At 38.2% G+C, this 26,961-nt stretch overlaps 1 protein-coding gene and 1 long non-coding RNA gene across 14 annotated transcripts in view; one reads left to right on the plus strand and one right to left on the minus strand.

Moving 5' to 3' along the window:
* Positions 1 to 26,961, minus strand: part of ORC5 (origin recognition complex subunit 5) — a 77,095-nt gene that overhangs the window by 19,194 nt on the left and 30,940 nt on the right. For all 13 annotated transcript variants that reach the window (XM_038169111.2, XM_038169099.2, XM_038169083.2 and 10 more), the window contains one exon: positions 17,173 to 17,283. In XM_038169111.2, coding sequence (XP_038025039.1) covers positions 17,173 to 17,283 — 111 coding nt within the window. The remainder of the gene's footprint in view (positions 1 to 17,172; positions 17,284 to 26,961) is intronic.
* LOC140000813 (uncharacterized) lies at positions 19,423 to 25,444 on the plus strand. Its single transcript, XR_011806048.1, has 2 exons — positions 19,423 to 19,770; positions 23,608 to 25,444. It is a non-coding gene; the product is annotated as an uncharacterized lncRNA (long non-coding RNA).

Consider the following 26,961-nt stretch of genomic DNA (forward strand, 5'->3'; position numbering starts at 1 on the left):
AAATAGAAAACAGAAACAAGTATGAGATTCTCAAGCAGCCTCCTCCAACCCACCTTCCTGGTGGTCTTTACAAGAGTGGCATGTTGAAGGAATCATTGATGACACACAGGCAAGAGCTGTTAATGGATGCAGCATCGTCTGCTCCACAAATTAACTGTTAGTTACTCATTCAGAAGTGTAACTTCCATTCAGTTGGCTAATGAAATAATACCCGACTGTAAGATTTTTTCAGAGGCTAGGTTATAATCATTATCCAGTTTCAGGGCTTGGATTCAGTCTCTAATGGCTCTAAGTGGCAAGCCAAGGGAGCGTGGCACTGCCCGAGGGGAATCCCCTGCTCGGAGGCTGGCCCATCCCCAAGCACAGCCTGAGCAGGCTCCCAGTGGCAGAATGCAGCCTATTCAAAGCAGCACGATTAACTTAACCAGAAAGAAAGCCACAAGCAGAGAGAACTGGATTAAAGAACAACAAAACCCTACATACATATGGTCTTATCTCAGACTTGCCTTGTTAACATTCCACTTGTTTCAGACACGGGGCGAGCGAAGCACTCCCTGGGCACTGCCCACCGCGCTGCTGCTGCTGACACCATAACCTGGTGCCTTCCCCCTCTCCACCACAACCCAAGGCTGAATTCAGGTATTGTTCCTCCCATCAGAAAGCAACTGAAAGAAAGCTACTGCCAGGTTCCCAGAAAGCTGGGGAAAGGCTTAGCTGAATTTAACCCTTAGGGCTCCCTGGAACCAGCCACACGATATCCTCCGAGCTAGAGCTGCATACAGCACCCGTAATTCCCCCGTTGCTCCATGTGCCCTTGGAAATACCACAAAAGAGAGAGACACCCAGCTTGAAAGCGGTGCTGTGAAACAGTTTCGTTTCTTTCAGTGAGACCAGGTGTTACCATTTTCCTGTAAAGATCTAGTGGCAGGACTAGAGCTGTAATACGGTGTTATTAACTATTCACGTTCTGGTTTTTCCTCCACCAAACTGATGTACTTAGCTCCCAAAACTCACTCCCCAGGTTCTCTGTAACAGGAAAATCCAATAATGTAACAGACTGACATGTAAGTAGGCATGACTCAAAATATATATTTTTACTGCTGCAATTATATCACCATTATTCTGAGTAAATACACACTGCTACATTTCTCGTGCTCAGAATGGGAAGCAAGTAACAATAGGATATGTTTAAGGATGTCCAGATTACCGCAACTGCAACTGAGTATTTAGATCTGACAAAGAAAAAAAATGAAACAAAGGAGAAAATCTCAAGTACTGATGAGAATGACAGGCAAATCTTATACTTAATCAAAAGGTTAGATTTATGCTTACATTGACAACACGACCAATATTGGGTCACTCAAATCCTTGACATATCCAAATATTCGAGCAGCACCAATGTAAACTATCACTAATCTAAAGTCAGCTACTCATAAAGACATAGTCCAGATGTTAGGATTTATCACTGCTGTAGTTTCATGTGAAACATTCAGTCTGTCACCTTAACGTCAACAAGGAATTAAATAACTTCAGAAAATGATGGCATATTCAGAACAAACTAAATGATTTTCCAGATGGATACTCATTTGCCTTCTACAGTTTAATACTAAGTTGTATATTTTTTTCTAAGTACTCTCACTTAATATCACATGCTTTTTCCTTGAGCCCTTACTATACGTTCCTACAGGGATCGAAGTTTCCTGGCACATCAGGCGTTTATGAAGTTGATCAGGTTGATAACTGTATAATTTTATAAAACGTACTCAACTATGATTATTCAGTAATCAACCTAAAGATAAAAAAATCTTTTCTGTTGTAAAGCACCACAAAATTAAGACAATTCATTGCACATTGCACATCCCCAAAACAGGAAAATGTTATTTTTCAAAGGTCTCTGCTTAGGAGCTGTGAACAATCTAAAGATGCTTATACATTTATCAGTGACTTCAGGTACACAGTGCCTCTGTACTAAGGATACGTCTTGGATGTACGTGTTTGAGCACGTGTTTGGAGTCTGCGGCTACTACCAATATTTCTCTAGAACAGTGCTCACTACAAAAGAAATGATAAAAAGCACAACAACAAAAACAACAAAAAGAAATAGATGGAAGAGCACACGAGCACAATTTTATTATGCGCATTGTTTCTGATTCCTATTCCCTTCTATTTAAAACGTATTAGGATTTATCAGCAAGATGAGCAGCTTTTCTCTTACTACCTAAGCAAATCCAGTTAAAAGTACTGTGGAGATGACTGACAGTTGCATTGGACTGACAGTTGCGTGATGACACACTTGACACATATCACATCTCCAACTACCTTATTTTTTTCATTTATGCAATGGTGTGGGTTTTTCTTTTGGTGTTGCTTCCTCCCCCCCCCCCCCCCCCCCTCCAATACTTACTGGTATGACATTTCCTAATACAACTTGAAGAAAAGTTGTAGAACTAGCTTTTTAATATGTGGCTGTAAAATAAAGAGTTGATTAATTTAAAACAAATTAAACCCTGGAGTTTCGGTATTTTTATTCATATGAATATGACCTTAAGCAAATCCACCAACCGATGCAATAGATCCTTTATACAGATAGCACTTTTACAGGTAATGCAGATAAGAGCATTGTTCCGCTTGTGATGCGGAGGGAGTTAAATCATGAAATATTCAGTTTTAATTAAGATTTCTGTATCAAAGGCAAGACTTAATGCAGAATTGAAGCAAGGATGAAGGTTAATGCCTATTCTAACGAGCATTTACATATATTATGTTCCACCAGTATACTAGGAGGCTTACTTTGTCAATTTATAACATGTGAGATCATAGAAATTAGAGATGGAGAATATCTATTAAGCCATCTTCCTCTCTCCTCCCTCCAACACAGAATTCTTTCCTCAAGTTTATTTCCGAGTGCTTTGTTCACTGTCATTTCAAATAGCTCAAGCAGTGGGGCATTGCATTAAAACTTCAGGATAGACTATTACCCGCTTTAAAATCTCCAGTATATAGGGTGGCTTTTTATGGTACTCAGAGCTGAGATTTCCCTCATCTTATTTCATTACTCTTACTTAGACCTCCTTTGGACTCCGAAATGAATCCTTTCGTGGTACTTGAAAGCTATAAATACTTTTAGACATTTTCATCATACCCCGGTAGCTATTTAGCCAAATTAGTATAGGGATCATCTCTCTTCATCTGAACATCACCAAGCACACAGATAAGTATAAGTAATAATTACTCATGTTCACTTCCTTTAATCTTTCCTCACAAGTCATCCCCTTCTAGCCTTTAATTTTTACCACTCTTCATGCCTACATCTTCTTTTAAGTGTTACTACTTTCCAATTATTTTCCTTTCTCTGAACAGCTTTATATCAGGTCATTTCCACTGATGTACACTTGCTTGAGTTTACCAGTTTATCCTGATTTTTTTTTTCCTCTGATGCATGTAGGTGTGTTGTGTTTTGTTTTAAATAAAACATCAGGCTCAAATTTCTCTGTTTGCAACAAGCAACCATGGGAAAAATAAAATAAAATTACCTGCACTAAAGGCTAGCATTTTAGCTTATAAAAATATTATAAGCATAAGTGCCTTATAAATTCAAATTGTTTACGTTACTCATGTTTGTCTTTGCATCTTATTTTCCAGGCTTCACTTTCCTATGTTTTAGGCACCACCAGCTGTCGGTAATTGTTCTGAAACACCTTTGGGTTTTGGAATATAGATAATTAAAGTTTTTTCTTTGCATTTGCCTCTTAGTATCTGCATGACATTTTAGCTAAAAAGAAAACTAACTAAAGACTTCAAGGACTATTTCTTTCATCTCCTATGATATTTGTGATTCCTATCATGTTTACTATCTTTCCTTATGACTACTCCAAATACTGAGTTATATCCCCAGTGCCTGAGCACAACACAAAAGTTACAAAGGGTTCACCTGACTCAGAGAGATGCGCTCTCATCTGGCTGAAGTCTGCCCTGATGAAGTAAGTTCCAGCCACCGAGTGGAATTTAAAATTTAGGATATTTTTTGTATCAGTGATGAGAATAAGATATTGGTTTGAATGTGTGTTAAGCTAATGACAGAAAAGATTTTTTTGCTCCTAAGGAGAAGCTGCCATGTAATTTTCCATGTGTATCTCTTTATTGTTCCCAGTCATGAAGATGTGTCCTGAGCCTGGTCATGGCCACACAGTAAATATGCTAAATTAAGTGGTGAAATAGCAGTTCACAGGCTAGTCCCTTGAAATGCCTACAGTAAGGCTAAAACCGCTGAGGTCTCAATGCTTTTTGCTTTGTCTAGGAGGAAAGGAAAAAATCAGGTCAAGGATGTGTTGACCAACAGAGCAGCCAACCATGCAACAGCCCCAGTCAGCCACGTTGTGCTTTCTTCCTTCCCTCCTTACTACTCCTGTTGGTTGCCCAATACATTTTATGATACAAACAAAAAGCTCAGCTACGTCAAAAGCTTGTAAGAGCTCAGAGCTTCATCCAGGATGAAGATGAACAGCAACCCTTCTGTCACTAAGAGTGAGTCAACAAAGGAAAAAAAAAAATCAGGTTACAATTAAAAAGCAGTAGAGAGAGATTACAGTGCTGATGCCACAGCTATACCTGCTCAGTGAATCAGAACAGATTACTTCAGTCTCCCAGCCTTCTCGACTGTCAGTCTAGCATCTTTCACAAGCACTACAGTCACACAAATTATTAAAAAGCTTTTCTCTACACCATCAGTGTTATACATCCATTAGAGGCCACTCCAGGCTAGAAAATATCTGTTGCAAAAAGACTTCCTAGGCCATATGCTAGTAATAAATAAAAAAAGGCTGGAAAAGATCATTTTGTATCAACAATCTTCAGTTTTCTTCTCATGTCTCTGTGGTAATTCCTTAAGTCAATCTGTTTATCCTCTGTATCAAGTATTGTTTTTTTTTTTTTTATGTATATTATTAATCAGTTCATCTTTTGACTTTCTCTTTCATATTTCTTGCCTAGATATCTAGAATGTGGAGTGCCCTTTTGTCTATTTTATGTAGGTCACAGATGGTATACAACATACCCAGCCCTCCTCAATTATTAAAGTAGATCAATTTGGGTCTTCATCTTCTCTATGCCTTTTAATAAATACTCCAGCTACCACCCCTCCTATTCTTTAAATAAGAACAAAAAATCTTTGGTTAGCAGTAAGTTTTTGAATTCAAAACCTTTCAGAAAGCACAGATGTTCCATCTGTGTATTCTGCTCCTTGTAGTTTTAATACATTCACTAAGGTATGATGAATTTCCCACACTTCATTTGTATTAAAATTCAAGAATCACATACAAATGTGAACAGGTAGGAAAAAGATACGTATGTACAGCACACTGAAATATACCTGTCAATGTTCTATGTGAATTGTTATGAAGAATTAGCCTCATGTCCTGTTAGAAATGGAAGCACAAGTCTATAATCATATTCAGAATTAAACATTAGTTATGAAATAAGACATAATAATTGGAAGATTAAAATGCAAAATTTTTTGTACTGTGATTTTTTTTTCCTTTCTCTGTATGGCTAACAGCAAGGTACTACTGCAAGTTCATCTAACCAAAGTTACAGTTGCCCAATCACATGCTAGTGACACACACTTGCTGATCAGCATCTACATTCTGATAATCCAAAACAGATGTCTTCCAATATTTCAATTTTAATTTCAGCTGTTGAGCTGTGCCCAAAAATCCACTCCGAATAAGGTAAGTCATGCTTTGAAATGTTACCTCTAAAACACCTTCTGAACCTCAAATACGTGAGTGGGTTTTTTTGGTTGTTTTTCATAATTTTTCTGAGCTCCACATGTAGAGGTTATACCAAGCCTCTTCATATTTCAAAGTGAAAGCAGAAATCTTACCTTTCTTGTTGTATTTTGCACTCACATGAAAAAAAAAAAAATCTTCCTCAATGTTTTCCACAAAAGACACTAAGCTGTTCCATAGTTGCCATTACTCAAGTGTGGTTCAAAGCTGTATGGTTTACACTACAATTTCAAGGATGTAAAATGCCAGATTACCATCACAAAATTCTGTAGAATAAATGTCTACCAGGAAACCCCTGTTATTGAAAAGACCGTTTCAGCACTGGTTCTCTGCAATAAACCAAAACCTGTCCTGCACAGAGGGAAGGTTGACACCAGCTTGCCAGCCAAGTATAGTATAACTGGTCAACTTAATCCACAGGAGCGATGGAATGAGAGGTAGGCTGCATAAGCCAGGTGCTTGCCCTGCTCAGTGCAAGTTTTGACAGGGAACACGGCAACCAAGAAGGTGTATTTGTTGGCAGGATTTGTCATTGTTTTACATGCAATTCAGGACAATTACAGAGAAAGCACCTTTTAGTCAATAGGCTAAACTTCTTAGTCCTCACCAGTGGAATAGCTTTAAACAGCTACAATGTAAGTATTTGCATTCGAGGCTATGTCTTGAATCCATTTCTAGTTAAAGCAAAGCAATATAGGTACTTTCAGAACGTGTGTCACTGCAACCTAATAGAGATGCAGAAACTTGTCAGAAACAATAGTTTCAGATGATCACATCTGCATCGGGGGCATGGGATGATGTTCTCCATATGCTTCCCTCCATTACCTACAAAAACACACTACTGACTAGCTTAGATATATGTGTGCACACAGTAAAAGCACAGCCAAGACCCATCCCATCAAAAAAAAGCTCGTTTTTCCTTCTGCCCTCCTTCAGCTCATGTGAGAAATGATATCGTAAGGTAGCAAGGACAGAGACCTTGTGCAGTACCTAATGTACCTTTTGATACTCAGCACCATTAACAGATTTTATAATAATAAATAATTTTCACAGCGGATTCACCTGTTCATTAGCCAAATCACAATGATTTTTTCTAAAAAACCAAACTTTTATAAATTAAGCTTTTCCAACCCTGATCTATGATATGGTTTTAACTTCTTATTCTATCACTCTTCAATGATTTAAATAAGTAGTATTTGTAATGTTTACTGGGAATATAAACTTTTATTTTTTTTATATTTACACATATCCTGCTGTCAGTCTTCCACATTACTCTCCCCCCGATATTTGCCAATTTTCATTTCCATAGATGGAGAAGAGAGATTATGTCAATTCTTAACTATTCCTCATCTATCAAGAGGCATTCTTTTGTCAACAAGCTTCATATTTTGAAATCCTGCCTTTCAAATTAACTGTAATGCAGCTGCTTCTTTTGTCCAAGATGCTGTGGCAAGCCCTGCTATTCCCTATCAGATGAATAGAAAACAGCAGAGGGTCTTTGGGGGAGGAGGGATGTCAAGTAGAAAGTCAGTGGCTCGAAGTGACTGCAGTTGGCAGGGCAGAAACAGTACAAGTATTCACTGAAGTGATCCAACATATTCTTTAATGCACCATTTTGCTAACCCGTACTCTTAACATGTACAATGGTACACGGCCACAGCCTTGGTGCTTTCCCAGCCCTTCAAAAACTGTAAGAGGTCTCCTGGTACAGACACAATGCTACAGACTGACTTCACATGTGATACAACAAAATCTGTACTGAAATTACAGATGGGGGATAGGCGCCTAAAAAGAACATAGCCGAGACAGGGAGATGTAATAGCACGTTAGGGAGGGAGAGGAGGACAGAGACTTTATCCTATTCTAAGGAGTGTCAGCAAAGTCATTATAGCCAACTCTTCCACTAGCGGCTGTGAATCATTTTTCATGCCATTATTGCAGTGGCAATTATATTCATTACTGTATGTGCAGGGAAGTACAAACCCCATTTGTAAGTGAAGGCCTGAAAAATGAAGACATTGTCAGGGTCTCACAACTCTGCTCAGCTAATGCCAAGGGGGAAATGAGGCTATTTAGGCTAAAAGACAATGGCAACACAAGGTAAGAGAGGTAAAATTGGCCTCGAGTAATCTTAGACCTGGAATTCAAAATTAATGCTAGTCACTGAGGCAGGGGAGAAACCGGGACATTCAGTATGACCATCCAACAAGAGCCCATTTCCAGGCTTGAAACTGTGTTTCACTGAACCAGGTCCTACACAGAGTCTCAGTAAAGAGATAGTTTCTTTCCCTAAGCAGTTTGTGATCCAAGTTGTCAGGAAAACCATCTAAGTTGTTTTTAAGGGAATGGTAAAATTTGTGAACTGTGTTAATGATGTCACCTGGGTGCTCAACAGGCTCCTTCTAGTCTTATATCATAAAAGGGACTTGCAAAAGTAGTAAAAAACCTCTACCCTAACTCTTCAATTTAGTTCATCATAATATTGTATCCTAACTCATCTTGATGAAGAGCTGGCAATGCTGGAAGGGATTATGTGCACGCACTAAACAGTTAAAGGAAAGTGATTAAAAAACTTATCATATACAGGCTGTTTTTAGATATATACGTTATCAAGAGAGGTTGTGCAGTACTTGCTTAATTAATCTTTGCTGTCTTAACAGATGAACCAGATGTACTATTATGTTCTTTGTTCTTCCCTAAAGAGGGGATGAGCCGATTATTTATCTCCAAACAATAGGAGTTCATGTACCACAGTGAAGATTTTTTTTTTAATCTGGGAGGCAATCACTAACAAGCTTCAGCTGCAACTGCTTGATGTAAACACAGTGTGAATTTGTTCCTGGAGTATTAAATGATGTTCCTTCCATTAAGTACATGAAACCAATTTCTAAATAAGCATGTAAAGAAAGAGATGGAAAGGACAGAGCTTGGGAGAAGCAGAACAGTTTTGTCTTACATGCAATCGTATTTCCTTCTCTTATACACTAACACATTTTCAGAGACAAGTTAAAATTTGAAGCTCCAAATACCATTTACAAATAACATAGAGAGCAGAAGTTAAAGAAACCATTGGTAGATGTAATAAACCCCTATGGGATTCACCATACAATATGAGATGTCGGGGCACACAGGAGTATATAAAGATCACAAGGCCACAAGAACTGTTTGTGAACATTGTTAACACAATCACAGAGAATATTTCAGAATATGAAGAATTCTTCATCACTGTTCTAGCAACTTTGTATATCTAATTCAAAAATCACATTTTATTTGATTATATTTGAAAAGCACAAATTGATTGCAAACCATTTTTAAAAAGCATTAGCATATAGTTATTTACTGGCTTATGAGAGTAGGTAACATCTAACAATTTGCTAAAATAATAAAAGAAGGGAGATAGCAAAAAGGATTTTGAAATTAGCCTTTTTTTTTTCCCTAGCTGAAAGCCTTGGTTAATAAATTTATAAATTCCGTCCATCTTTCTCAAACTTAACCATATCTGAAGTCCTCTCCCCTCCTCAATAGCAAAGTTGCTTCCATAAAACTCTTCAATGATTCACAATTTGTCTTTCTAAATACATTAATCCGTGCCTCAAAAATAACTTAAGTGCCAAGATGAGCACTGTTACTTGAAGCTCCTTGGGGAAAAAAATTAGAATGAAGAAAAGCAAAGAATACCTGAATTAGTGAAGAGAATTCAAATAGCGCAGAATTTGGTTAAGAAAATATTCTTACGTTAAGAAAGCTTCCAACGAGAGTGTAAAGCTGCATTACCAATGTATCACCCTGAAGTCAAACATGATCTAAGTAGCTCAAACAATATAGAATAGCTCAAATGTAAGTCTTTCTAGGTCTTTTCTGCATCAACTAAAACTAGAAGGAATTGAGTATATTCGTCTGCCTCTCTCTCTCCCTCCACAATTATAATTACCAAATACTACCTAAACTGAGATCTAGGAATACTTCTATTCAAATCCATCCTGAGACTTAAAAAACAGTCAGCTCTTTGGTAAGTTTTCTCCTTTTCTTGTGCATAAAAGCAGGCTTTCTCAAGCTGCCACAGTCAGTGCTAAAGTGCTAACCTATATTCCCATGCTGTGCATTGCATTAAGTTCCCATCACAGCTCATAAATTTGTCAGATTACTTCAGTGACCAGTAACAGAAAATGAAAAAAGAAAACTGAGTTATTTACCTCTTGTCACCTTCTTCCCAAACCTACTGAAAATTAACAGCGCCGATCAATACATTACTACTTTCTAACCAACGGGCAGATCTAGCAAAATAAAGCATCTGATGCATAATGCACCTGTAGAAGAATATATGTGGTAGGACCGAGTGCAACCATAATATTATAGAGTTAGAGAAAATAGCTGCAAATTTGCCAACAACCAGGCAAGCTGTTCTAACAGTCTAAAAGGCCTATTAGGTACAGGCAACCATTGAGTCACTGGATCAAAAGGCTACAACACAGCCCCATATGGGCAGGAGAACTGAAGGATGTACAAACCGCATGAGACTTATGGTGCATGAATGCTGTACGTGACATTATGTAGGACCAATATTTTGAGCTGTAAAAATGGTTGTTTACCTTCACTAGCACTGAAAGAGGAAGGGAAATTTATTTGCACCAGTAATGAGAATTACTCAAAAGTCTGCAGTTTATGTTTGACCACCCTTTCTTTGGGAGGTTGGGAAGCAAAGGTCTTCTGACTGATTAGACAGAGAGGTGTACCATCAATCTTGGTAATTCTCAAGAGAACAACAACAAAAAACTAAATAAACAAAAACCTTAAGACCTTTTCCACCTGTTTTTTGTTTTGTAAACATAAATGCTTCTCCCTGCACCCTGCATGAAATCCTAGCAGACCCATCCTGGGCAAACCAATGCCTGTGGCCAGATTGGATTAAGCTGTGTACTTCTCTTTACTTTCCTCTGAAACAAGAGGACAACGGTGAAATTTGTAGATTAAATCAATATGGCACAAACAGGCTGATTGTATCCTCTCTTGTAATTTAAGAGGTGATAAAAAGAGGGAAATACACGACAGTATGCTTGTTTACATCCCAGAAACAAAATTAAAAAAAGCCAACCTACACACACAATTAATCAACTCCAAGAGCCACTTTAACTTTCACTATCTTCTCACTCCTGAATGCTCACTACTTAATTTTCAATGGAGGTTAACCTTCTCAACACCATTTAAGTTTATTCCTCAAATATATCCACATGATATAGACAACTATTACTATTACTACCTAATTTTGAGGTACTACGATCTAGCATTGCCTAACAGGTGTAGAAAGCACGATAAGGCACTCTCCAAATTCAGATGCACGATACACTGTAATTAAGTCTTCAGTTAGCTTGCAATACCATGAGATTAAAAACTTTTTAAATTATTCAACAAGAAAACAAATCTCTCCACAACAGAAACATCAATCATGAAGTTTTGGACGCTCAGCTCATCTGAGAAGACGACAAATACATTCCACCAAGAATGAAGTACGACGCCTTTACTTAGCTAACACTTCCTACAAAATTTTCAATTATCTCGGGTAAAATTTTAGCACCAACTCCACCTGGTTATCCAGAAAAAAAGGCAAATACAGTGTTTTGACCTTCAAAGTAAAGGGCCAGTGAAAGTAAGTAGTTTTGGAGAAGAAAAACAGAATCAGCAGGAACCTTATTTTTTCAATATTTTGCTTGTTTTTAGAGAAACTGTCAGCAAAAAAATGATATACTTCTGGTCATATAATTAGTGCACGAGCATGTTCTGTATTTTTCACACCCTCTAAAATACAAACAGCTCCTCTTACCTCCTCATTCGGCTTCATAATAAGGCCTCCTTAGGCACATCTTCGCACAACATGCATTTTTAGCCAGACCTTTTAGTCTGGAAACCCACCTATTTGCTCCCTTTTCAACACAATTTTTCTATTGGTGGTAAACACTTTAGCCACTCACATTAGTTTCGTAGGAACAGTCCCCACAATAGCAAGGAAAGCTGGAACACAACACAGGAACAGCTGATTGAGCAGAAAAGAGTAATTCTCCTTCTGCCAAGAGTTGTCAAGAGCAGAATGGGAAACGGAGTATTTTCAAACATTAACACAATCTGAGCTCGTAGAAACAATTACTTTTTTTTTTTTTTCTCAAGTGGAAAACACTAAGTTGACAGTACTCTTTATCAAAGCTGCTTCATCAAGAGAATCCAACATAGTACATTAAAACAGGTAGCACTACGGTCAGGATAGGGGTACCTGGTGTCTCAGACAGGCTATGCCAAAATAAAAGCAAATTCCCCATCAAAAAAGTAGGTAACAAAAGCAGACTTCTTTCCAATCTTGAAATCTGAATTTTACCATAATAGGAAATTTGCAAAAAAACAACAGAAAAGGTAGTTTAAATATCAAATTTTCATCTGAAAAAGAAAAAATACGCTTCTAACAAAAGATGGACAAAAATCTTGCATGTGAAAAATCTTGCCACACACTGTTCCAGTTTACCTATATAATATTAGATATTCCTTAACCTAGTCCATGTGAAGCAAACAAGAAATCAGGTGGAGGGAGAACAAACCTGTCAGCTTTTTATGTTCCAGGAAAGGGTTGTTTTTTTAATCAAAGGAAATTACATTCCTCTGGCTCCCTCCAGCTGGAAGCCTGCTACATACATCAGGGGTTTCATGTATTTCTAATAGCCCTATATCATATTGGAGCTTAACACACTGCTCGAAATCTTATAGCTGTAGACTTATTCCATATTCAGATAAAAAGCTCTTGCTTTGTAGCCAACATCAATTGGAATGGAGTTTTATCAGTTTGCTAGATTAGAAAGTTTTAAATTTTAACCTTTCTTCCAAATTCTTACACATTTATAACTACATTAGTTTTAGGAATAACTAGGTTTTCCTTTGGAAATTCAGATATTTTCTTTGATCCCATATTAAAAGGAACAGAAACGCCTACTCAATGAGCTGTGGGCTATGATGTACAAGATAACTGATAATGCACTGTGTACCTACAGATATAAATAGCCTTTATGGAAATTTTATTTTCCAAGTGCACTATAATCAGAAATTAATCTTTACATATATATAAGGAAATAATATATATAATATATATTCCTCTATTTTTATATATATAGTTTTTATTTATATATAAACAACCTATTTTGAAATAAGCTAACAGTCTAACTTCAATGCATTGTAATAAAAATACAGACAGCAGTGGTGTTACCTATTAATTACCTATTCAGCAAGTTCCAGCTATCAGTATATTCTGAAATGAGTTATCACACCTCCCTGCATAAGTCTCTCTTGAAACATTCTGGGATGTATTAACAGGTATGAAGTACACAAAAGAATGCAAAACAAAGGAGATAATTCAATTTTACCTAATAAAGATAAAGGTGGCTCAAAGATAACTAGTTCTAGGCAATCCACTTTATGAAAAACACACTTCGCAAGAGAGCAGAAGCAAAATAAAAGGTCCAGAAAACAGGACACATGAAAAACATTTAGGAGAATTTAGATATGAGGAAGCAGTTGAAAAATCATTTTGGTAGAGGAAAAAGTATCAGTGGATTTGGGCTTCCAAACCACAACGTAAGCCATCAGAACAAAAATGTCTGCTCGCCTACTGGTTGTGATAATAAATGAACAGCACTTGTCTACTTTGGAGTAAAACGAGCTCATTTAACGTAAATCAATGCTGATAAATTCCCACATGATGTTCTGTGCATATATTTGCCTCTGTCCTATATACTAAGGTCCATTTCTATAAAGACAATAATATTGTATTTCTGTCTCAATGGGAGACACCTAAAATGAAACACTACCCTTCTACAGACCAGAACAGACTGTCAGAACCTTTGCAATATGCACTTGCATTAGCTATTGTAAAGTTTCCCTGTATCCATTCATTCTGTAGCAATTGCACTTGGACACAGCACACAATAATCTGCACAGTGGGTACGTGTGGAGACACAAATCATACTCCTGGTTGCTCCCTGGGGTTGAAAAAGCAAGCTGCTAGGAAATGTCAGCTGCTGTACCTTGGTAAGAAAGCCCTGACTTTGCTGCTGCTGTTGTAGGATGCAGACTGCATACCATGTAGTTGCATTGTTTTTAGCATTGTGTGAAAGTACATTTCGTTTTTTTTTTTTTTTTTAACATTTAATCTTCTAAAATATTTTAACTACATCCTTGACCTACCCATACATCCAACAAGAGCATCAGCTGTGCAAGTTCTGTCCCATGCACACATGATGTGGGTAATATCATCTTTAACCTATTAAATTGTCACACAGAAGTGTATCTGAAGAAAATCATTTGAAAGATATTCTCTGAAACGACTACAGAAATCAATAGCGACTTAACTTCCCTTATTTTTTGTTTAGAAACCAAGCAAATTCAAATAAAGTTGGTGACATCTAACAGTAACACACAATGTGTTAAAAACAGAATCGCAACAAATTCATGAATGAAAACACGAATGAAACAATGAATAATCTGGAGGAGAAGGAACACTGAAAATTTCAAGTGAATATAGAGACCTATATTCACATATGTACTGACATCAATAGTCTAAAAATCTCACCTTAACAATTCCTCACTAAATGTGTGAAAATGTTAAGAAAAAAAGGCACAAGAATTGAAGAATTTTCCATTTTTTAAGTGGTAACAAATAATTTTTACATGCAGAAGTGGAAATTTGCATTTTTTATCCTGCTGCTGCTTCTCCTGTACTAATTAGTGAGGGAAAAAATGAGCAAGTCAAATTTTTTCTTATTTAACCCAATTACAGCAGGAAATATTTATATCAACTGCAAAGATCACAATTCTAAGCCACACATTAACTTTTCGTTTGAAAAAAGCATGAGGCCATTTTAACAACTAATTAATGTTAAAAGGCAAAAGTTGGATTAAGATTCAAATATTCTGTTGAAATTTTTTAGTAAAAATGAAGCATTTTTAATAAAATGTAGCTTTTTTTTTTTTACTGCTTATTAGCAGGAAAGCTTCATTTTGAAAAGCTAATAACCAGAATTTTTGTATGAATAGAAATTATGTAAGGACAAGAAGGATTAAGAAACATTGAGAAATCAGGAGCATGGCAGATCTTAAAGCAGCTGCCAGTCCTTCTTGAATCTTGACTGAGATGGCAAATCAACTTTAAAGCTGAGACATGCTATTTTCCAACAGTACATGAGGAGAATTAGTAAGTATTTAGTTTATGCACGGCCTTTTAGTCTCAAAAAAAAAAAAACACACAAATTTAAAAAGAGCATAAAAAAGAGCTGAATCAGTTAAAAAGCCTAATATTGGATTTACATTTTAAACTTCTGTACAATTTCAAGAATGATTTCCATATTTGATACAGAAACAAGAAAAGAAAATCTTGTATATAACAGCAAAATATATTGATACTGGAAGGATAATACAACTCAAATACTTAAATTATTTGGAAATTATTTACAGAACAGCAGCAAAAATCAGTGGAATATAAATTGTTTTCAAATATTCAAGAAAAAGTGCTGTTAAATATTATGCCTACATTCAGCTACTTCTGAAATCTATTTTAAATTCTACTCTATGTTATTTGACATTAGACATTACGAATTTTTAACTGATTTAGCACAAAAAATGGTTTTAGAACAGAAAAAAAAACAAGTAACCTACAATATTTTATTTATAAAATAAAATGTGATAGAAACAATTTAATAAAATGTGATAGAAACAATTTAATTTCAATTTGTTTGCCCTAACCTGGCTACAGTTTAATACAACCTTTCTATTACATCTTCACAGTTTAATCTGCATATACCCAGAAGAATAAAGACGTACAATTATTCTTTGATAACACTGCCATCTAGCGTACACTGTAAGTCAGCATAACGCATTTATTTTAAATTTTCATTCTGCAATTATGTGTACAGGGACAGGAGAGGGAATTACATGCCAAGCACAAACTGCACATCCCCTGTAGCGTTTAACTGTATGTTTGAATAATGACATTTCTTTTCTCATTCGGATTGCATGTTAAATATACAGACGTATTAATTTTTCACAATACACCATAAAATAACACTAACACATTCAGATGATTTTGATAGCCAAAAGTAAGTTAACTTACATGTAATATCCTGCATGTAAATTTTACTATTTATTGTTCCCAGTCGATATCGTTTCCTTTCATATTCCCTGCATAAACCACACACCCAAACTGAAATTCTCTCCTTGAAACTTAAATGTTTTTATTAACAGATTTTGAGGCTGATGTCTAATAATTTTGCAGGCCTTATAATCATTAATAACCTTTAACTAAAGAAGTGAGAGAAAACATTACATGAAAATGTAGCTGCCTACTGCATTACCTAGAGTCCTATTAACAACAGATACTCACATACTACTGATTATTTAAATACAGTACTATACTTTACTAGGTCCTGTATTTCTTGATTCTACAAATATGGGAGATGAATTTTGCCAACTTAAATGTGTGTGAACACTGATGATTAAAATAGTAGCAAACTTATTTAGGTATCTTGAATGTATTTCCCAGAACTTTACATGAAAACAGACATCAGATTTAAGTAATCCTTAGTTAAATTTGAGCCTTAACAAGCAGAGGTAGAAAATATTTTTATAAATAAAAGTTAACCACAAATGGAAAGCAAGAAAGCAATAGAAAGGGAGATCCAAAGCAGACAAAAGATCTAAGAATCAAGTTGACAGTAGGAAACTATGCTGAACTGGTACTCGCACTTGATAAACCTAGAGCTTTAAAGAGAACCCCAGGTTTACCTCATTTCACTCAACACTACAGTTACACTGCCATCTAGTGAAATGTGATACCGACTCTCCTCTGCAAGACAGTTAAATTTGGTCCAAATAAAAAAACATCATCCTGAAGATACGTATATCACAGCAAACACCTTTCACCTTCAAATACCTTATTCATCCCTCTGCTTTCTCTTGAGTACTACACTTCTATAAGATGCATTAGGTGACCAATTTTGTACATAGGGTAATGAACATTTATATACTTAAATTGAAATGTAATGTAAGCAAGCTAACAGACTCAATGAGGATTTAAACTAATCAACACAGATCATATTCCACGATCAAGAAAAATGTTAGCTATTTGAAGGTTTCAGACCATTACACAGATAAAACCACAAATTCATAGCTACTAATACAGATAAATATTACCCTCAGCCTTTGACAACATAATGATGTGTTTTCTCATTATATTTCATTAGAATGGTGACAAAAAAAACACACACAAAAAACACAAAAAAACCTCCACACACCAATGACAAACCTCTTCCAGAATTCCACACCATATAAAGGAAATAAAAGCAAGTATGTACATACTCACCTGGGAAAATATATTTGCAGTTGGAGCAACTCTGTTGTCCACAATACTATACAATATCGCCAACAATCTGTCCAGGGGAAATGGCTTTGGTCCAAGGAGGTGATTGCTGGTCTGCAAAATAAACAAGCGTTTTTAATCCAATACATCCTTCCTGGAGTACCACAAGATGTTATTCCTGTATCATTTCATTCTCTGGGGAGGCACTATAATTCACAGGAGCCTTTGCATGTATTATGGAAAATGCTGAATACATGTTTATCAATCAATATAAATATACAGACATAGGGCTCTATTTAACATGGCAAGAGTTCAAACTGCACAATAAATGGGAACATTCTTGAGCTTTACCAGAGGATCTAATGCCAAATTTCTTGTCATTGGATTTATAGATTTACTCATCCTATTAAATTACTGTGTCCAATCTAAGGATTAAAGAGGAAAGACTAGATTTTATGACACTCTCAAGGTGCAAATTTTCTTCAGTTTATCAACAGGAATACGTGTTAAGACTTCTTAAAAGCTCACAATTTCTAGCTAGTGAAAAAATGTAAAGGTTTAGGTTTATTCTATTGTCTAGTGTCTCTAATCCATAATCACCTACAAAGAATTGCACCTAACAGCAGATCTAAAAATAAAACCAAGCATCTTTTAAGTATATTCTTGTGTGATTTCTCTACAGAAGACAAATGTTTTACTAGCATTTGCATTTTGAAAAAGTATATACTGAAAATATTTTGCTTAAGAATCACCTTATCTGCTTTGACTCATTTTAGCTGAAGAGGCAGGAAGAGAAAAGACTAGTTTCTGTGTGTTCTGATGGTAGTTAACAAGGTTCTTATAAACTCTAGCTGGAAATCAGAAATCCTCATACTATAAAACAAAATAGGCCACATTACATTAATTTCACGTCAGACATAATAGTACGTGAGGTGCTTTACTACTAATTCTAATCATATTTTTGTCAAAAACAAAACAAAAAATATTGGTTAAATGACTTTATAGAAAAAGCAGCAGGTGCAGAACAAGAGTTCCTTGTCTTGAATGCCATATTATACTTCTTTGATAGACAGACTTGTCATCGAGAAGATAACGGTACATACAGTACTTGACAGATTAGGTCTCTTCCAGTTTAACTGAGCTCACCTGATTTCCTACTATCAAGACTGATCTCATTTTCATGGGTTTGAATCATAGCTTCTACTTTAGTTCCTTCCAGTAAAGAAAAGCAATGTGTAGTCACAAGGGCATTACAATTGCTTGCCCTATGTTCCACCTAAAGCTTGCTCCTTCTAAAGGGAGTGAGATTAGCTGCAGGATCAGGGAATGCACTTGTTCCTCTGAATACTGTGCTGAAATCACTGGTACAATTTTGCCATAAACAAGTGTCAGAAGACTGAAGTTATTTAAGATTTCCTAAAAGTAAGAACCTATCTAAAAATCAATAATAGTCACAGATTTTTAACCTAATGGATTCAGAATCACTGTCAGTACAGTAACAGTGGTGATAGCAAGTATGTGCAGGGATGTAAGGAAAAGAAACCTCTTTGCTATTAACATAAAAGAGTTAAGGCTAACAACGTAATAAGTTCACATATGAAAAATACGGCTAGAGCAAGAGATTCTGTAATGCTTACTGATAACTAAAGGAACAGAGGAGGGCATTCTGCTGCCAGAAAGTAAAGTTTAGGATGAATATTTACTCGTTTTAAAATCTGCTTTGAAAGAGTCAGTGACCAAGTAAACCATATGAAAAAAATAGCAAAGTTTTAAAACTTGGTTTTCCCTTTTCTCTCCTCCACATGGAGTACTTCTTTTAATCTATACCAACAGACCATGCAGTAGTGCTATGAAAATACAGAATAAATAATTTCTTCTTGAGTTCTGTGGGAATAGAAATGTTGTTTTTGCAGAGTTACATTGTTTAGAAGGAGGGAATGTGGTACTGAGATATGCTTACAGTGATAAGAAAGTTTAGCAGGCGACCTAGTAAAATGCAGACAACCAGTCTCCTTAGGACAATTAGGTGAAAATCACGGTGTCAAGTCAAGTCAGATAAGTGAAGAAACATTACCACTTCAAGCAGTAAAAATGTCAAAAGAAATTTGAAATTTAACAGGCCGGCAACTGAAGACTATGCATTGTTTGTGAAGCATCAGATAGATTGTGAACCTGGATTACCCACTCAGTGGGGAAACAGGGGAGGGTCCTGCCATCAAAAGGTATATAAACTGTGTTTTGGAACTAGTAGATGCGCTCTCTCCTGCTTGTGGGGCGCCCGCCATTGCAATCGCGAATAAATTACTACTTCACTGAGATCCTCGCCTGAGCCTAAGTTATTGGCTACGGAGTGTTTCTCACAATTTGGGGGCTCGTCCGGGATCCAGTCACCTACTGGGGAGCCCCACCGCCGCAGCAGCAGGAAGGCATGCCCCGCTGATTTCAGCGGTCCTGTGCATCGACGGTGGCGGTTCTGCGGAAAGCTGACAGAGGGCCCGAGACTGGTTAAAGAGGCAGGATCCGTGAAGTAGTGGGGAAAGGAAGAAGGTAGGCACTCCGGGTTTTTAAGAATCGATCCGGTAACTCTGTGCACAGACCAAGGTAAGAAATATTAAGTATTGCCTTGGGGGTCGGGTATCTGGTGTATGGTAAGCCCTTGCACGGGGAAGTGCTGGCACTACACCAGGGGAATCTGGTGTACGGTAATCCTTGCACGGGGAAGTGCTTGGAAGTACACCAGGGAATCTGGTAAACTCAGGTGTGTGGTAACGCTGGCACGGGGAAGTGCTTGGCGGTACACCCCCATCTTTCAGTACGTTAGTGTGTGGTAAACTGCAGAAGGGAAATTTCTGTAGCACATACTGGCGAGGGTTAGGAAAGATGGGAAGTACGAGTTCCAGGGAATCTGGTAAACTCATAGGTGTGCGGTAACGCTTGCACGGGGAAGTGCTTGGCGGTACACCCCCATTTTTCAGTATGTTGGTGTGTGGTACACTGCAGAAGGGAAATTTCTGTAGCACATACTGGCGAGGGTTAGGAAAAATGGGAAAATATGAGTTCCAGGGGACAGGGAGATATCCCTGGGGGAGTGCCTACTAATAGTTCTTCCTGAAGAATGATAAGAAATTGGAAACATAATCCCAAAATTAGAGGGATTGTAAAAGAAAAATAATTTTAAAAAAGGTTAAATATTGTGTATCAGTCTGGACAAAAGAACCAATTAAGGAAACAGCAGTATTTTGGCCAAAATACGGGTCTGATGAAAATTCAGGCTTTAAATTTATGTGTAAACAAGAAGATTCCTTTTTTTAGAGAAGGAGCCAAGTTATGCTCCCTATAATCTTAATATTGAACTGGTGACAGCAGCAGTCACTCCAGGAAGGGAGACAGGGGCTGTAATTAACACTGTCCCTAAAGAAGGATCGTACTCTAGGTTCTGGCAAGAATTAGAACAAGGTAGAAGAGATATTGAGAATTTTGCCTTCCCTGATACTAACAGTACTAACAATAACTGTGTATCCTCTTAGGTGAACTACCCCCCCCTCCTTACCAGCAGAGAGGTTAGGACTTTTAAGAAGGAGAGGAAGTCTTTATTTGAGGACCCCAACAGCCTAGTTGAACAATTAGACCAGTTCCTACGACCTGATTTATACTCTTGGGGGAGGGAATTATGTCTATAAGTATGTTGTTTACAGGGAAAGAAATGGGAATGATCAGGAGGAGAGCTGCTATACGAGAATGGGAAAGAGCTCATCCTCCAGGACCAGGGGTAATACCGGCAGGGCAGAAATACCCACTTGCCAATCCTGGCTGGAATAATAATAGTGTGCAACACAGAAATCATATGAGAGACTTGGGGTCAGAATGAGAAAGTACTTGGGGATGAGACCTGAGGACCCAGTATCCCAAGGGCTCTTGAAAGTTCATTGTGTGATTAAAGCCTGGCAAAATACGCAGAAAATGCTTCAGAAGGTGGGGGGATGTAGTGAACTGACTGGGGGACCCTCCTGCGGGAGGCCCTGGAGGTGTGTGTCCAGAGGGGAGATAAGAAGGGAAAAAAAAAAAAAAAAAAAAAAAAAAAAAAAGAGCGAAACTAATGGTATTGACAGTGCAGCAGGTAGTAAGGCAGAGGGTTGGAGAAAGAGGAAGAAAATCTTCAAGGGGAGTCAGGGCCAGGATGGAAAGGAGAGGAAGAGAGATGAAGGAATGGCAGGCAAAGAAGGCTGCCTGTGTTGTGGCCTGAGTCCTAGCAGAGACAGGCTTTGATAAGATGTTTTAAGTGTGGCCAGGCTGGCCACTTCGAATAGGAATATCGGGAGTGGAAGAAGGAGGAAAGAAGGAAAATGGCATGAAATATACTATATTGATATGTTGTTTCAGTATCTTGGAGGGAAAAGGTATGGAATTAAGTTGGACCCTGACTGAGCCTTTGGTGCTGGTATTAGAAAAGTACAGGCTGGAGAAAGATAAAGGAAGTGTTAAAAGGGTTGCTGAAGGTGTTAAAGGTGTGGCATGTAGTATTTAACAGAGCTGTTTGAAGTTGAATGAGCAGGGAAAGGTGATGTAGGCATTATCTAAGTAACAGTCTAGAAGTTTTGGTATATTTGCATATTTGCTGTGGTGTTTGTTCAGTTTCCCAAGCATCGGGGAGGGGGGAACAGCCTGCTCCACCAGGGGCCTCTCCAGCGGCCGCAGGGGGGCTTCGGCTCCAGCGCCTGGAGCGCCTCCTCCCCCTCCTTCTGCACTGACTTTGGTGTCTGTGGGGGGGTTTCTCGCTCTCCCAACTGCTGTTGAGCAGCAGGCTTTTGTTTGTTTCTTTGTTTGTTTGTTTTCGTGGCTGTGCTCTCACAGAGGCACGGACTGTATTGCTTATGGCTTGGCTCTGGGCGGCAGTGGGCCCCTTTGGGGCCAGATGAAATTGTCCCTTACCTGCCACGGGGAGGCTTCTGGGTTTTTCTCACGGGGGCTGCCACTGCAGTTTCCCACGCCCCCCACTCACAGCCCCCGAACCTTGCCATCAAACCCAATACACTGGGGAACAGCTAGGTCATTACTGACTTGTAAAGCATCAGGGATTAAATTAACTAATGAAACCCTAAAAAGTGATGGGGGTAGAAGGGGCTGGAATAACAGTGCCACTTTTGGGGGATACCAACCTGAGACCAGGGGATAAAATGATCACTGGGTAATTATTGTATGTACCCAAGGCAGGGACTAACTTGTTGAGAAGGGATTTAATGATTAAATTGGGCATTCAAATAGTAAATTGTTAGACTGGAATAACAGTGTTATTAATGGAGTGCTCTCAGGCCCTGAGAGCAAACATACATGTATATTCACCTCTGACTGGAAAGACCCTGAAATGGGGGCGGAAGCAACAATATAGGTGGACAATTTTACCCCGAGGGTTTACTGGGCCACCTATCTATTTGGTTAAGTTCTAAAAAAAAGATTTTGGAGCAATTACAACCTCCCAAGGGGGTATTAATGTTAACGAATATATGGATTGTTTTCTATTGTCAGGACAGGAGAAAAGAGTTGTGAAGAAAGCTACTAACAAGCTATTCAACTTTCTGGGAAACCAGGGCTTGGGAGTATTAAAAAAAAATAAATAAATTACAATACGGAGAAAGAGAAGTCAGGTATTTAAGGCATCTAATGTCTGAAGGAAAACAAAGAATAAATGCAGAGAGGATTCAAAGAATTGTTGAAAATTAAGAAAGAACTAAAAAGTTTTAAAAGAAAGATTTTTTTTAAGAAATCAGGAGCCATGAAGTCTGAAGGAAAATGGATACTCCCTAATGGGAGAGAAATGCTGAATAAAGTGATAATGAGGCAAATATTAACTGTTTTACATCAAAAGAGTCATTGGGAGGTGCAAGCAATGTGTGATGTTGTGCTAAGAAAGTATGTCTGTGTAGGAATATACACTTTAGGGAAGCACATATGTAGAGGATGTACCATATGTCAAAAGGTAAATAAAAAGGTCTTCTGTAACCCATCTAGAGGGGGACGGGAGCCAGGGGTTTGACCTTTCCAAAGTATACAGGTAAACTTTACTGAGTTACTTGTTTGTCCTAATTGACCACGTGACTGGATGGGTGTAAAGCTTTACTGCAAGGGTTAAAGCAGGCCTTAGAGATTGAGTGGGATTTTCACAGCCCCTGGCACCCCTCCTCTTCTGGGAAGGTGGAGCGAATGAATCAGACATTAAAGAAGCAATTAACTAAACTAGTGTTAGAAACCCAACTTCCTTGGGTAAAATGCTTACTCCTACAGGTTTAAACAGCACCAAGAAAGGATATAGGAATTTCACCATATGAGATGCTGTTCAGATTGCCCTATCTGGGCAGAAGGGATGAGATACCACAATTCAAAACAAGAGAGTTTTCTTAAGAACTGTATTCTGGGTTTGTCCTCTTCTTTGTCATTTCTCAGGACCTGTGGGTTGTTGGCTCAAACCCCACCTTTGGAATTCCCCATTCACCACCATCACCCAGGAAACCGGGTCCTGATTCGGACCTGGAAAGAGTCAACTCCGGCCTGAATGGGAAGGACAATTACTAACCACTGAAACAGCCGTAAGAACTGCGGAAAAGGTTGGACTCACTATACTCGAGTGAAGGCATCCGTCGACGCTAGTACCTGGGAAGCTGTTCCTACGAAAGACTTGTTGGAAGTTGAAATTGAAGAGAAAAATCTCATAGTGGACTCTGAGCAGGATAAGAGCTTACAATTGTAAACTAACCTTTTATTTTCACAAGTAACTAACGACTGTGACTTGTGATTGAGAGAAAGAACAGACCTATAGCGAATTGCAGTGCTCCCAAGGGGGGGTTGTTATAGTAGTAGTGTACATCTTATTTTTTTTTGTATCGATAATTATTTGGAAACCTAAGGTTTAAAAATAATGACAGGGAAAAATTGATTACTAATTTTGTTTTTAGTGATTCTAGGCTTCAGAGAAGGCCTTGGTCAATTGGCAACTTGCAAAAGGCATGACCAGATAATAGCAAAAACGGGATACCCCATCAAAATATGGGTGACTGTGACAGAGGGTTATGTACCACATTCTGTCACGTTTGATGTTTGTGAGGTGTTAGCTTGTGGAGATTTAAATGCCCAACGACAATTGAGCAGAGAGAACAAATAACTGGGAGAGACCCAACAGCCAGATTGAGAATAGCTGTATGGAAACAATCCTCTATTGCCATCAGAGAAAGGGAGAAACTCAAGGAGAAAACAGGAGAGAAAACAGGAAGCCCTCTGAAATGTGTCAGTTCAAACAAGGTATGGGGATGTGAATGCCTGGATAGAATGGGTCAAATATACCGTCCAGAGTCTCAACCGTAGCTATTGCTATGCTTGTGCCTCGGGATGACCGATTGCCCAGATAGTGCCCTTCCCATGGGGGTGGACCAAAGACTCCCAAGGGATGCGATGTATGATTGCATTGTACCAAGAAAAGACTGCCTGGGGAAATGAGGCCTGTAAGTCTCTCTTTGCTGTTCCTTGCATGATAACAATATCGCGGTTCCCCCTGCATTCTCTACAGCTATAGGTAACCATACAGCTTGCCTCTCACGGCAGGGTGTGAGTGCTACCTGGCATCTGGGAGAATTTGCCTTGTGCTACCAAGGACTTGATGGGAAACTGCTCAAGACTAGAGATCCCCAGGGCAGATCTCTGGTGGTACGGTGGAGGGAAGATCTTACAGTCCACCCTACCATCTAATTGGGAAGGCACTTGCGCACTTGTTCAATTAGCTATACCCTTCACCCTGGCATTTGAAAAAGAAACATCACAAATACCCAGAAGTAAAAGAGGCTTAGGAATATCATTTGATGATAGAGTATATATAGATTCTATTGGGGTACCTAGAGGAGTTCCAGATGAACATAAAGCCAGAAATCAAATTGCTGCAGGGTTTGAGTCACTGTTCTGGTGGGTAACAATCAATAAAAATGTGGATTGGATTAATTATTTCTATTATAATCAGCAGAGATTCATCAATTATACCAAGGATGCGATGAGAGGAATCGCTGAACAACTAGATGCCATCAGCAAAATGGCTTGGGAAAACAGGACAGCATTAGATATGATGCTCGCAGAGGAAGTAGGTGTGTTTGTGTGTGTAATACTGAGCAACCATTGTTGCACTCTTATACCCAACAATAGTGTCCCAGATGGCTCGGTAACAAGAGCATTGCAAGGGCTTACCACCCTTGCCAGTGAATTGGCAGAAAAAAAAAAAAATAAATAAAATAAAATAAAATAGGCATATTTGCAACATTGGTCGTAGTTGTAGGAGTTTTGACAGCCATTGGTTGCTGCATTATCCCCTGTGTAAGAGGACTAGTACAGTGGTTAACTGAAACCGCACTATTGAAACAAATGACCATGGAGCTACCACCTTACTCAGATAAGGAGATAATGAGGAGATGGAAAGCAAAGAAAGCAAAGAAGAAGAAGTCTATCAAATTGCACCTTAGAGAAAGGTTTTGCAAAAATCAACAGTTTATAAAAAAAGAAAAGGGGGGAATTGTGGGAATAGAAATGTTGTTTTTGCAGAGTTACATTGTTTAGAAGGAGGGAATGTGGTACTGAGATATGCTTACAGTGATAAGAAAGTTTAGCAGGCGACCTAGTAAAATGCAGACAACCAGTCTCCTTAGGACAATTAGGTGAAAATCACGGTGTCAAGTCAAGTCAGATAAGTGAAGAAACATTACCACTTCAAGCAGTAAAAATGTCAAAAGAAATTTGAAATTTAACAGGCCGGCAACTGAAGACTATGCATTGTTTGTGAAGCATCAGATAGATTGTGAACCTGGATTACCCACTCAGTGGGGAAACAGGGGAGGGTCCTGCCATCAAAAGGTATATAAACTGTGTTTTGGAACTAGTAGATGCGCTCTCTCCTGCTTGTGGGGCGCCCGCCATTGCAATCGCGAATAAATTACTACTTCACTGAGATCCTCGCCTGAGCCTAAGTTATTGGCTACGGAGTGTTTCTCACAGTTCCACCCCATTCATACTAACCTACAGAATCACAGAATGATTGAGGATGCAAGGCACCTGTGGTGCATTAACTATTCTTTCTTTTTTTTTAAATGCTACTTTTAAAATATCTATGTTTGTCTAATTTCAACATTTTAGTATTAATTTTTCTTTATACCACAATGAAAGTATTACCATTTTGTTACCAAAACCAAAGAAAACATTTTTTTGTTCAGGAAATTAGAAACAGTAAGTTGAACTGTTTTACCTAGGAAATTTCTTAGTGTACACTAATTTCTCTAATTTCTTAGTGTACACTATGTTCTCAAGACACTTATCCATAAGATAATTCCAGTTGGATGGGGCCTTGGGAGGTCTTGATTCAAACCCCTCCTGCTCAGAGCAGGGGTAGCTTTGGGGTATGGCTATGGTAATCAGGACTTCACTAGTCCCGTTTTGAAAGCCTTAAAGGACACAGACTGCACAACCTCTCCAGAAAACCAGTCTCATTTGACTGTCCTCATAGGGAAAAATGTTTTCCTTATACCTAGTGCAAATATCTTGTTTTAGGTTATGCCAAATGTTTCTCGTTTCCCTTGCCATTCACTGCTGTGTTGTATTTTCTGGATGTTCTCCTTGCAGGTTGCTTTCAAGTCCCCTTCTCCAGCTCGAAGGACCACACTTTCCTCAGCCTCTCCTCACAGAGCGAGTGCTCCAGCCCCTGAACTTGCTCCAGTTTGTCTTGTACTGGAGTGGGCAAAACCAGACAAAGGATTTTAGATACAGCCCACA

The sequence above is a fragment of the Anas platyrhynchos genome, chromosome 1 (assembly GCF_047663525.1).
Source record: "Anas platyrhynchos isolate ZD024472 breed Pekin duck chromosome 1, IASCAAS_PekinDuck_T2T, whole genome shotgun sequence".
In the NCBI taxonomy this organism is placed as follows: Eukaryota; Metazoa; Chordata; class Aves; order Anseriformes; family Anatidae; genus Anas; species Anas platyrhynchos.